This window comes from Natrix helvetica (assembly GCF_964273705.1).
Source record: "Natrix helvetica genome assembly, chromosome: 2".
Classification (NCBI taxonomy): domain Eukaryota; kingdom Metazoa; phylum Chordata; class Lepidosauria; order Squamata; family Natricidae; genus Natrix; species Natrix helvetica.
Genome location: NC_138552.1, coordinates 106200080 through 106213110, shown reverse-complemented (window position 1 = coordinate 106213110; position 13031 = coordinate 106200080). Strand labels below are relative to the sequence as shown.

Sequence of the window (13031 nt, the reverse complement as noted above, 5' to 3'; positions counted from 1 at the left end):
TACGATTTGCACATACAACACCAAACTTATCTTTCTCATCCCAACTTCATATTTCACACTATAAAGATAATTGTACAGGACTATTTTTTTTTAAATGGGAATAATTAAAAAAAAAATCCCGTCGCCTTGAAAAAGCTATTTTAAATCTCGCTATCTACGGAAGGATTGTCTTTTCTTCATTTTTAAGTCTATGGTCAAAAGCTCCCCATTCTTCGCTCGGTGGGTGGGTGAGAGGGAGCCTTTACCAGCACATGCGCACTCTGTCCAAGAAGCCCTATCTATGCTGCGGGTGAGTACTGCAGCCGGTGGTCGTGGCGCCGGAGCGTCTTCTCGGATTTTCCTGCTTTTCCAAGGCGGGACCCGGGAAGTGAAGACCAAACTTACGCGGGGCAGGGAGCCCCGTGGCGTGTATAACTGGCGGATGGTGATGATGGTGGTCACAGAGGAGGGTTGTGCCGAATGGGAGCCGATATCTGTCCCTGCTTTCGTCCGTCACCCTGTTTGACAGGCGGCACGGGTTAACCTTTGCGGGGAGGCGAGTTGCTAAAATCTCCCTTGCTGATGCCAGCGAGGAAAAACAACAAAGAGATATGACATTTCCAAATCTCGGGAGATTGATTGGGTGCAAACCTTTGTGCACTGAAGCCCACTTTATCACTCATGTCGCCTCCTGGAGGGGAAACGTCTCTGCAATTTTGGGGGGGGCAGTGTTGCAAAATTGATGGAGGGGGTGGGGGTTCGACTTCCAATAAAAAAAGCCCAAGAATCACCCATCCAAGTAAGAACAGAACAAAACAGAACAGAACAAAACAGGAGAGTTGGAAGGGACGTCGGAGTTCTTCAAGTCCAACCCCCTGCTTAGACAGGAAACCCTACGTCACTTCAGACAAATGGTTATCCAACATCTTCTTAAAAACTTCCAGTGTTGTAGCATTCATAATTTCTGGAGGCAAGTTGTTCTATGGATTAATTGTTGTAACTGTCAGGAAATTTCTCCTTGTTGTGTCTCTCCTTGATTAGTTTCCATCCATTGCTTCTTGTCCTGCCTTCAGGTGCTTTGGAGAATCTTGACTCCCTCTTCTTTGTGGCAACCCCTGAGATATTGGAACACTGCTATCATGTTTATATTGTATGTCTCCCCTAGTCCTTCTTTCTATTAAACTAGACATACCTAGTTCCTGCAACCGTTCTTCATATGTTTTAGTCTCCAGTTCCCTAATCATCTTTGTTGCTCTTCTCTCTACTTTTTCTCTTAATGCCATCGCACCTCACTCCACGTTTCATTAAATATGCTCAAATTGGTATTTAGTAGTCCTTTGGCTATTTTTTTAAACCAATTACCTCTGTCTATCCTCTCCCCTTTTTTAGATGAGTGATTCTGATTCTGAATTTGGCCATGGATGCAAGTGCTGCCCAAGGAGAAAAGAACACACTCTCCGAGACCATGAAGGCCAAAATTGAGAGGAACCGTCAACGGGCTTTGATGCTCAGGCAAGCTAGACTGGCGAACTGGCCCTACCCTTCTCCTGGCGAAGGTTTGCCGTATCCTGTTATTGTGTCATATCTGGGGCAACACGACAGAGCTTCTGTTAGTGTACTTTATAAGGAAGTCAGATGAAAAAGATAATGTAGGGAAGCTCTTAAGACTTTCCCTAATAAGTTGTACATTCTGGGAAATTAAACAAGTGTATTGTAAAAAAGGTCACCAACTTATTTTGCGGTGAGTGTGCAGAGAAGCTAAGATGGGTTCCCATAATATTCTCTGCCTTACTAGGCCTTTCATTGGACTTACATTCACTGCCTGCATTCATCCGTAATAATAAGGAAGAATGTTTGTGGAATAAACTATGGTGAAGGATACTTTATTCAAATCTGAAGACAAAATGTGCATTGACATTATTGGCTTAATGCTAGGTAATACCAAGCCAGTGTCATTCTGTATTACATTATTAGCAGGATGGGCCAACCCAGCCAACTGTGCTTCGTTCAGTGAAGTGTAATTATGTAAACAGTGGCTTAGTGAATACATGGATTCACTCACTCATATCTTCCCAGCTTGTTTTATAAATTAGATCTGTTGCATCACAGTTTGAGGTGGATACATTGTAAATGTATATATTTTTAGACTGTGGTCTAAAAGTGTTGAAGCAGTTGTAGTCCAAAAGTGTTGTTGAAGTCCCTTCAGTGACTGAAAGTAGTTTATATAATGAATGTTATGGAGTCTTTTCAAAACAAAGTCAATGAGGGGTTTATTAACCAAGAGAGGTGGAGGAAGCGGGGGATTAGGGGTTTTTTAGTAAAATGTTTTTTAAACCTTTTAAGGGGTTCCAGGGAGCGGGGAGGGTTGGTTTGGCCCTGGGGTATGGATACAACCAGGCCAACAGGTAGGGTCAAGACGGAAGGGAGGGTCAAGACGGAAGGAAGCGAAGCGGAGCGGGTGGGAGGAAATAACATTCCTATAAGGGGAATTCCAATCACGACGGTCGTAGGGAGGGGCAGGCGCGAGGACACCAGAAGAACGTATAGTCGGTTGGGAGACCGGGGCCACTGGATACGCCCGGTCACTTGTACCAACCCCCGCAGACTAGGTGGACAGGATCAGCAGAGCCTGGGCCTTAGGCTGATGTTATGTAACGCGAGGTCCGTGGTTAACAAGGCCCCCCTCATCAGTGACTTGATCACAGAGGGGGAGCCGGACCTCGCAGGAATAGCGGAAACCTGGTTGGGCCCGGAGGGGGGGTTGCCCCTCAGAGAAATGTGCCCTCCAGGTTACCGTGTATTCCACCAGCCACGGGCCCAAGGTAGGGGTGGGGGGGTAGCAATTATCATCCGGGACGATCTGGCACCGAGAGAATTCACTGTGTCGCAGACATCTGGTTGTGAGTCTCTGGGCATAAAGTGGGGCCCAGGGAGTCAGCTGGGCCTGTTGATAGTATACCTGGCTCCCCGCCATACATCAACGGCCCTGCCCGAGCTCCTCGAGCGGATCGCGGAGATGGCGGTTGAGACCCCCAAACTACTAGTGATGGGGGATTTCAACTTGCCGTCAACGGGTAAGGCATCCGAGGTAGCCCGGGAATTCATGGCTTCCATGACAGCCATGGGTCTGACTCAAATAATTCAGGACCCCACTCACGAGCGAGGCCACATTCTGGATCTTGTGTTTGTCTCCGACCAGTGGACGAGTGATCTGGGAAGAGGGCATTTAGTCATCACGCCCCTGTCATGGTCAGATCACTCACTTCTCCAGCTGGACTTCCCTGGCGCTACTCCCCACCGCGGGGAGGCGGAACCAGATTATCCCAGATGGTTCCGCCCCAGGCGCCTGATGGAACCGGATAGATTCCAGGCGGAGCTTGGGCCATTTCCTGCTGACCTGTCCCGCCCCCGGGCTGAGGACCTGGTAGCCGCATGGAATAGTGCGGCTGCCGGTGCCTTGGACCGGGTGGCGCCTTTGCGACCTCTCCGACGGCCACGATCGACCCGGGCCCCCTGGTTTAACGGGGAGCTAAGGGCGATGAAACGCCTTAGGAGACGCCTGGAGAGTAAGTGGAGATCCTCCCGCTCCGAAGCTGACCGAACACAGGTAAGAGCCTACATAAGGACCTACCTTGTGGCAATAAGAATGGCCAAACGTCAGTATTGTGCCACTCTTATAGCGTCCGCAGAGAACCGCCCTGCTGCCCTGTTTCGGGTGACCCGCTCCCTTCTGTCACAGGAGCAGCGGGACCTCCCTTTGCAGGGCAGGGCAGAGGAATTTGGAGAGTTCCTGCAGGATAAAATCGATCATATCCGGAGAGGTTGGATCCACTCCAGTGCTCCAGTGGGGACGTCCGAGACTAGTCTTGAGAGACCATGCTGGGAGGAGTTTGACCCTGTTGTCATCGAAGATTTGGACAGGTTGCGCGGGCGACTGCGGGCCACCACATGTTTACTGGACCCGTGTCCCTCCTGGTTGGTGCTGGCCTCCTGGGAGGGCTCACGAGGCTGGCTACTGGGACTGGTGAACGCTTCGTTGGGGGAGGGCCGGATGCCGGCCGCCTTGAAAGAGGCGGTGGTCAGGCCCCTGCTCAAGAAGCCTTCTCTGGACCCAAAGGAACTAGCAAATTATCGTCCTGTCTCCAACCTTCCTTTTTTAGCAAAGGTTGTTGAGAGTGTGGTGGCTCAGCAGTTTTCGCGTCACCTGGAGGAAGCTGATTATCTAGACCCGCGCCAGTCCGGCTTCCGACCCGGTCACAGCACGGAGACGGCCTTGGTCACGTTGGTGGATGATCTCTGGAGGGCAAAGGATGGGGGTTGTTCCTCCATCCTTGTCCTATTAGATCTCTCGGCGGCCTTCGATACCATCGACCATGGTATCCTATTGCGCCGGCTGGAGGGGTTGGGGGTTGGAGGCACCGTGCTACGGTGGTTCCACTCCTACCTCTCTGGCCGGACGCAATGTGTGTTGACGGGGGAACAGAGGTCGACCGCAAGGCCCCTCAATTGTGGGGTCCCACAGGGGTCGATCCTCTCGCCTCTCCTATTCAACATATATATGAAGCCGCTGGGCGAGATCATCCGTGGTTTTGGGGTGAGTTACCATCTGTACGCTGATGATACTCAGTTGTACATTTCCACCCCAAACCACCCCAACGAGGCTGTCGAAGTGATGACCCGATGTCTGGAAGCCGTACGGGTCTGGATGGATGACAGCAGGCTCAGGCTCAACCCCTCCAAGACAGAGTGGCTGTGGTTCCCGGCTTCCCGATTCAATCAGCATACTCCATCGCTGACCATCGGGGATGAGCAATTAGCCCCTGTGGAAGGGGCGCGCAACTTAGGCGTCCTCCTTGACGATCGGCTGACCTTAGAAGATCACGTGGCGGCCGTAGCAAGGGGGGCGTTCCACCAGGTTCGCCTCGTGCGTCAGTTGCGGCCCCTTTTGGACCGGGAGGTCTTGCGCACAGTCACTCACGCGCTGGTGACGTCCCGCCTGGACTACTGTAACGCTCTCTACATGGGGCTCCCCTTGAGGTGCGCCCGGAGACTGCAGTTGGTCCAGAATGCAGCCGCGCGGGTTATTATGGGGAGATCGAGATTCTCCCATATAACACCTATCCTGCGCGAGCTGCACTGGCTTCCTGTGGCCTACCGGGTGCGCTTCAAGGTATTGGTCACCATCTTCAAAGCGCTCCATGGCACAGGGCCTAGTTACCTGCGGGATCGCGTCCTGCCCCATACATCCCTGCGACCCACTCGCTCACACAGGGAGGGGCTGCTCCGGGTGCCGTCCTCTAGAGAGTGCCAGGGGGCGGTGCCCAGGAGTAGGGCCTTCTCTGTGGTGGGCCCTACCCTTTGGAATGACCTCCCCCCAGACATCCGGACAACAACCGATCTTCGCTCCTTCCGCATGAAGCTGAAGACCTACCTGTTTTGTCAAGCCGGCCTGGCATAAACGTTACAATCTTGCCACCCCAGGTCATTTTATAATGGGAAATTTTGTTTTTAATATTTTTTGGTTTTAAACTTTGTAAGTATGCTTATTTATGGACTTGTTTTTACCTCCTCTGCACGATATATGGTGCTATCTTGATTATTGCTCTGTACGTCGCCCCGAGTCCCTGTGGGGAGAGGGGGCGACTAATAAGTTCAATAAAATAAATAAATAAATAAATAAATTTTATTTGTACAGGTGCACAATTAAATTGTTACCTTATCTTTCCAGGCAGTTCAAAAGTTAAAGCACCATCAAAGACAATAGATACAGGAGGAGGGTTTTTTCTGGAGGAGGAAGAGGAAAAAGAGACAAATCGACACCAAACTGAGAAAATTGTGCATCCCCCTGGTAATTTGTGCTTTATTTTGATAATTGCCTGAATAAGCAAGACATAGGAAATTTTGATTGAAAAGAGCCATATGTTCTTGCTGAATAGCTGTGTGTCCATACTGATGTAGGCAGTATTCTAGGTTCAACATTGGTTAAATAAGAATATAAATTTGCTAATTTAATCCAAAATTGACTGAGAATTAATGTGAGTGCGGATGGAGACAACACATCTAGAGATCACCAGAAATGGAAAAAATTGCACTATTGAGTCAATAATTTGCTTCAAATGATTCTGGGCAGCATACAAAGTTGAAATCAAAGTTAAAGAACAATAACCCATGTTATCCAAGATAAAGGGTATCATAAAACCACATCAACAACCCAGCTTGCCTAACCTGGAAAAGCAAGTTAATTAGAACTTATTAGTTCTAATAATTAGTGTTTATTTTTTCTCAAGGTTTACAGACGATAAAACTCAATGAAATATCATTTCCAAGATTCCAAAGCTTAATTTTTTCTTGTGTGTGTATTTCTTGTTTTTGTCACTTTACTATTTGGGATAAATTTAAGAGAATTGTTATTATTGTGCTTCTGTTCTTATTTTAATAGGTCCAGTATTAGAATTTGATTATCTGATCTGTGAAGAATGTGGAAAGGAATTCATGGACTCTTATCTCATGAACCATTTTGACCTGGCAACATGTGATAATTGCAGGTACAGCAATTTTATTTTTGTACTTTCAAATCAGTTCTGACTCCTGGCAACTGTGGTTTAAGAATGACTAAATAAGTGGATTTAGTGTTTAACAAATGGTTTCATTTTGTTTGTATTGCAAAAATTTCTAGCTCAGCATAAAATTTTTTATTTCAGGTTATATTATGGTTGCATTGAAACTTAGTATTAATACTGTGCATGCTTAAAAAATGATTTGGAAGAAGTGTTCAACCTCACCCGAGCATACTTTTTAATGTTCATTTAATGCACCCCTTTTTACAGGCTTCCACACCAGCTTGAAAAAAGATGTGATTTAAGAGTTGATTTAAATATTCTGTTCATTAAAGTTCTTTTTTTCTTCAGGTTCATGTGGAAGTGGGGGGGAAATTGTGTTTTTATAATGTTTGAAGCTCTTTTTCCAAATCATTTTCAAGGCTTTTTTTTTTTTTGCATAGACCAACTTGATATTCGGTGTGCTTATCTTATAATATGTACCAATGAACATAAAAATACAAAGTTAAGAATTAGCTTAGTTAGTGGTGCAATATGTATATTATTTGATATATGCAAGTACATAGAATGCATTTTCAGGTTGAATTGGGATCTCATTTCAGAGATGTTGAAAACAAACACAAACTCTTAACAAGGACTGAAGCAAAGCAAGAGTATCTTCTCAAAGACTGTGATTTAGACAAGAGAGAGCCAGTGCTTAGATTCATTCTGAAGAAAAATCCTCATAATTCACACTGGGGTGACATGAAACTTTATTTAAAACTACAGGTAATTGAATTTGTCCTCTCAATATTTTTCTTCCAAAGATATGACTTCTTTGCATTCTAACATTTCAGTTTTTCTCATGGTGAACGTTTAACTCTTTGATCGAACTGTCTCGATTCTTTTTGGTGGTGGGTAGTTATGTGGGAGCTGGATTATATCAGAATGTGCCTTTCTACTGAGGGAAGACTTTTTGATTCAGTGTAGTTTTCTACCAAAAAGGAAGGGAAGGGAAGGGAAGATAAGATCTTTTTGTAACCTGCAAAATCTATTCTAAAAATTTAGGGAACACTGTAGCAAATGGTGCCAGTTGAGAGACATCATTATAGTTAATCCTCTGTAATTACTTAAAAGTAAAGGTTCCCCTCGCACATATGTGCTAGTCATTCCTGACTCTAGGGGGCGGTGCTCCATTTCAAAGCTGAAGAGCCAGTGCTGTCCGAAGATGTCTTTGTGTTCATGTGGCTGGCATGACTAAACGCTGAAGGTGCATAGACGGTTGTTCCTATTTTTCTACTTGCATTTTTACATGCTAGGTTGGCAGAAGCTGGGACAAGTAACGGGAGCTCACTCTGTTATGCAGCGCTAGGGATTCGAACCACCGAACTGCCGACCTTTCTGATCGACAAGCTCTTAGCCACTGAGCCACCGTGTCCCTTATAATTACTTATTATATATTATCATTATATATATTGTAATTACTTATTTACCATTAAACTACCAGTAGAGTTTAATATATACTAGGGAGGGATTCATTTCCTTAAAAAAAAAAAAAAAGCTTCAGCATCTGTGGAACTAATCTCGTTGCTACATCCAGAGATTTCCTGAATTTGTTGCACGATTGCCGTGCTGTTTCCCACAAGCATTGATTTCTATTGTAATATTGTCAGGAGGTGTAAATGGGACCACTTCTTTGTATGAATTGCCATTCTTCCATGAAAAGAACGGCTTCTTAAATAAAACAACCCATTTCCCAAAGATACTGAATGAAAACAGTGCTAAGTGAAGATAGCACTATATTCTTTGCTAAAGAGAGCTAGCTGAGAACAAGAGCCCTTGTTTGTTGGTACAGCAGCCACCATAAAGATGGGAGCTGGGACTTTACTTTGTGTAAATAATTTGTTTCCAGTCCCCTAAATTTTACTCAAATGATGCTTGGCATTTACAGGTAATTAAGCGCTCCCTTGAAGTTTGGGGTAGTGAGGAAGCATTAGAAGAAGCTAAAGAGAACCGCCAAGATAACAGAGAGAAGATGAAACAGAAAAAGTTTGACAAAAAAGTTAAAGGTAGGTTGCAAGTAGTATTTGAGGGATACCAGTAAACCTCCCTGTCCCTCTACTTTTAAGATTGAAAGACAGTAGTCTGTTGAAATTCTCAGTCATCTAGGTCATGGTTATCCCAAAGGTGTTTTTTCAGGAAGAAACTGGACTTTGTTTTTGTCTTTGAAGACGTTTCGCTTCTCATCCAAGAAGCCCCTTCAGCTCTGACAGGATAGTGGGGAATGGAAGGATTTATATTCCTTGCAGACAGCTGGTAATCTGCATCCTTTGAGGGTCATTGAAGCACTTGGAAGTTTATCTGTGTCCTCAGAGTCACCTGAGAAGTGCTCCTGGTTCCTGTACTCCGCAGTTTTTCCACTGGAAATCCATTCCTACTCCCACACCATTCAAAGGGTTTCCATCCCAAATTGTATAGCTAAAAGTCTGTAGGGCAATGTACTAGCCTACACAGATTAGCTTTAATTCAAAAAACATTATTGGATTCCACTTAGACCCAGTATATTTGACTCTAAAGTAAAAATGATGGGTTGATACAATTATTTATAGTAGAGCTTTTTAAAGTGCCTTTGAGTCAATCTTGACTCAAATACTTCAGAAGTAGTTTGCCATTATCTGTTTCCCTTGGCTGAATGAGAGTGATCCAGCTCACTTTGTGCCTAAATCAAACTAGAAATCAGTCTCTTATCAGTAGTTACCTCCCCTCCCCCACAAAAAAAGAAAGCTAACTTGGGCTGGGGGGGGGGGAATAGGAAGGATAGCAGAACTGTCAGGTAAATTGGAATTCTACCAGTCGCAACCTCTACTGATAGCTAGTTTTATTACACCAATCACACTCTTGGTGACTGATGCCTCACTGGCTGAAAGATTAGGGACTTAAATCTATAGCTGTGATGGTGAACCTGTGGTAAGCTCTCTCTGCGAGCCATCACCCAGCTCAGCTCCACTGCGCATGTGCACGCCCTCCTGCCAGCCGATTTTCATGTCATTGCAGCGCATGTGGGAGATGCAGGCATATGTGCGGGAGGGTCATGTGCGCATGTGTGGGGAGGGGGAGTGCGACCCCTCCCGCACCCCATTTTTGGTTCCAGGCTTCAGGGATTTTGCTAGGCCCAAAATGGCCTACGGGGGGGGGGTCGCACACCTGCGCGGGGGGAGCAGAGGGGGAGGCAGGGGTTACACGCATGCAGGGAGGGCAGGGGGCCATGCGCACATGCACAGGGGGCCATGGCACGTTGCATTGGGTGTGGCCATGTGATTTTGACACATGAGGAGAAAAAGGTTAGCCATTACTGATCTAAGGAAACTAGGGAAAGTTACATTCTTTGGGTCTGCTTTTTATGATCACCTTCTTCTAATGGACTTCAAAATTCACTCTAGATTCATTCCAATTCCATTCACAAATCTCTTTCAAAAACAGAACATTAATGAAAACATTAGGATTTAAACTCTCATTCAGAGCATATGCAGACTGTCATGGAGGTTGATTTTGTGTGTGACTGTGTTTTCATCATTGTGCTCTTTTCTATTTGTATTAGAATTACGGCGAGCTGTAAGAAGTAGCTTATGGAAGAAAGACACAAGCATCCATCAACATGAGTATGGAGCTGAAGAAATGATAGGCGATGATACGTACAGAAAGATCTGCAGCACGTGTGGTCATGAATTAACCTATGAAAAGATGTAGTACGGCTTGGATTTACATTCGGTGCATTTTTGTATTCAGGTTTTATGTAATGGATCACATTCTTTGTGACCTATTTTGCATACCCTAACCATTATCCAGAAATAACTGAAAATCTGACAGAAGAGAAGCATACTAAGCATCCTTTTATTAAAAATGTTACATTTATTGAGTAATAAAAATATTTAACTGTATAATTCTTACACAGTTAAATGCTTATCTGTATCACTGCATGCATCTTAGCATTTTTCACATATATCTACAGTAGTTGGTGGGTTAGAAAAAACACTTTCCAATTTTGAAGGTCATGCACATATACATCGTAGACTATAGAGAAGAGGAAACACACCCTTGCACTTGGTTCTAGCAATTTTTATCGCTGTGGAGATGGAGGCTGCATCAGAGAACGTAATATACCAAAGTGTGTGGTTTGTGGTTTTGATTTAGTGTTATTTCCACACAGTCAGAGACCTGTAAGCCCCAAAACTTCAGACTGAGCTATGGATTGCCATGGAGAATGCTACTGGGAGGGTTGAAGATTTGCTGACCAAGTTAATTTGAGGCCCTGTAGGCTAGAGCAGTATATAGTTTAAACTATTACTATTACTAGGTAGGGAGACAATCAGTGGTGGGTTTCAAATCCCGTTCCAACAGGTACGGTTAGAACGGGGCCGGCGGCATCCTCATGGACGCACGCAACGTGCGCACGCACACACGCACACAAGCGTGCATGCATCTTAGCACCTCCGTGACGCTCCAGTTGCTCTGTGGAGCATCACACAGGCGCTGTATGTGCCATGTGCGGCAGCACAGAAGCTTTAAAACACAGGTAAGGAGCTCGGGCGGGCAGGCCCTCCGGAGCACTGTACCGGAATGGTATCCGGTGCTCCGGGCTGGCTCCGGTACGTCCATACTTGGGCGTACCGCCTGCAACCCACCCCTGGAGACAATGGAAGTCTCTCTATCCAGTTGTTCTTAAAGGAACACATTATTTTGAGGGAAAACATCTGGGCCTTGCATATGTTGGTAAATGAGTAGACCTTAGCAGTCTATGAACTTGCTTTTCATTAACTGGCTGGAAGACATTAGCTGTTCATTGTGCTGTTTGGCCTAGTAACGATAAATGGAAATACTAAGAGCCCAGCAATTCAACGCTGAGCTATATATATTTTCTACTATTAAGAATAGGCCCTTAAGTAACTTAAGTAAGTTTCTTACTTGCAAGACGTTGATAACCATATTGGCAAAGCCAGCCTTAATCTAATGACTTGGCTTATCAAATGTATGAGTCAGGACAAATAAATAAAAAGAAGCACAACAGTCCTGGCTGTCTTCTTGGTCTAGGCCTATGAAACAAAAATACGCTTTCTCCAGAGTAATCAGACAACATTGAGTTATGGAAGGCAGATCAGATTAGTTGATAGCTTGTAATGCAACTTCTATCTGCATTGCAAATGAGCAGCCCAGATTGTTGCTTCAGTAACTCAGCTTGTTTCTATTCTGTGTGACCCAAAATAAGCACATTAGACCAATTATTTTAAAAAGTGTTGGAATTTCACTTATACTTAACACAACCATGATCATTCATTTTGATAGCAAACATACCCCAAAGTTCTTTGCAGACTTAGCCATTTAAATATTCATATATTTGAGGCTTCAGTTTCTTACGGAGCTTTGAGCATTATCACCAGAAAGTCTATCCTCAGATACATTCCTATGTTTTGAGACTTGTTTCACATTATTATAGAACCCTTTGCATGGTATGCAAGAGGTAAACAAAGAGCCACGTCTATTTATTGTCTTCTATTTTTAACTTTTATACCAACAATAAGAGGGCACAAAAGGGATGCGATGGCAGAGCCAATATTCAATCCATTTCAAATGTAGAAATCCACACATTATTCCATCCCAAACATCCCGGAATCACAACTAGCATAAGGTCCCTACTGCTGAAAATGTGAGCTCTGTGTAGCTTATCTAGCACAGCACACTTTCAGGTTATTATTATTATTATTTTCTTTCCCATCAAAGTCTTAACGTTTCACAAGATGAAATTAAGTCCTATGCAAAAAAAAAAAAAAAAGTAATTTAAGCCTGGAGGGCACAGAACTGCTGAAATACAGCCAGTATGTGATGATCCAATTCTGCTGTAAATAAAAGATTCTCCAAGGTCACCATGTACTGATGGATGATCTGATGATGCTACAGACACACACAAAAAAAGCATTTCGGTTAAGCTTGGAAATGATGTAGCATGTTAAATAAGCCATCTTTTTAAAAGTTTAGTACCTTGTTTGTACTTGCCAGCTGGGACTTAATATTGCAAGTTTGATTTGTATGATAGACACAGCACAACTATATTACACACTATGTGCAACTCAAGTCAACACAACTCAAAAAAGAACCTGGTCTGGAACAATCAGAAAAACCAGAGTGGACAATCTTAATTATGAAATCCAGTGTCATATGAAGCAGTAGGTTTATAACATGCTAACTGCTTTTATGCAGAAGTAAAAGATTACATATTCATTGTAAAATATTATTGACTTAACATCAGCCTACCACTTCCAGAACACTGTAAAATGAAGGCAATAAAAACTGTATAAACAGAAATTTATAAATCATAAGATTTATAAACGTTTAACTTCAGAAATCCATCTCCAGCTACAAAACTCTACAAATAAAACAAAAAGCCTTAATTTAATCCCATGTAAAACTTTATCTGAGACAGCTCTCCGTAACCATGCCATTACCACTGTCTAATGGTTATGG

The 13031-nt window shown here is 44.2% G+C and overlaps 2 protein-coding genes across 3 annotated transcripts in view; one reads left to right on the top strand and one right to left on the bottom strand.

Moving 5' to 3' along the window:
• The first annotated feature begins 205 nt into the window (after window positions 1-205).
• Window positions 206-10484, top strand: XPA (XPA, DNA damage recognition and repair factor). Of its 2 annotated transcripts, none has more exons than XM_081941696.1 (7): window positions 206-289; window positions 1369-1535; window positions 5708-5827; window positions 6419-6524; window positions 7139-7304; window positions 8467-8584; window positions 10114-10484. In XM_081941696.1, exons 2-7 carry the CDS (start codon window positions 1397-1399, stop codon window positions 10260-10262), a joined length of 798 nt encoding a protein of 265 aa, XP_081797822.1. In that variant the 5' UTR covers window positions 206-289; window positions 1369-1396; the 3' UTR covers window positions 10263-10484. The 2 variants fall into 2 exon arrangements, with proteins under 2 accessions (XP_081797822.1, XP_081797823.1); XM_081941697.1 differs by lacking the exon at window positions 206-289 and adding an exon at window positions 307-949.
• A 138-nt stretch (window positions 10485-10622) lies between these two features.
• The window catches only part of LOC309386381 (nuclear cap-binding protein subunit 1-like), a 33695-nt gene continuing 31286 nt past the window's right edge, over window positions 10623-13031 (bottom strand). Inside the window, exon 23 of the mRNA XM_081941684.1 lies at window positions 10623-12461. Within this exon, the coding sequence (XP_081797810.1) occupies window positions 12348-12461 (114 nt within the window). The 3' untranslated portion in view covers window positions 10623-12347. The remainder of the gene's footprint in view (window positions 12462-13031) is intronic.

Excerpts from the sequence above, each read along its gene's own strand:
- XPA (XM_081941696.1), top strand. The coding sequence starts at position 1,397 with ATGGATGCAAGTGCTGCCCAAGGAGAAAAGAACACACTCTCCGAGACC. Across the intron at positions 7,305-8,466 it reads AACTTTATTTAAAACTACAG|GTAATTAAGCGCTCCCTTGA; the intron begins GTAATTGAATTT and ends TGGCATTTACAG. Across the intron at positions 8,585-10,113 it reads GTTTGACAAAAAAGTTAAAG|AATTACGGCGAGCTGTAAGA; the intron begins GTAGGTTGCAAG and ends TATTTGTATTAG.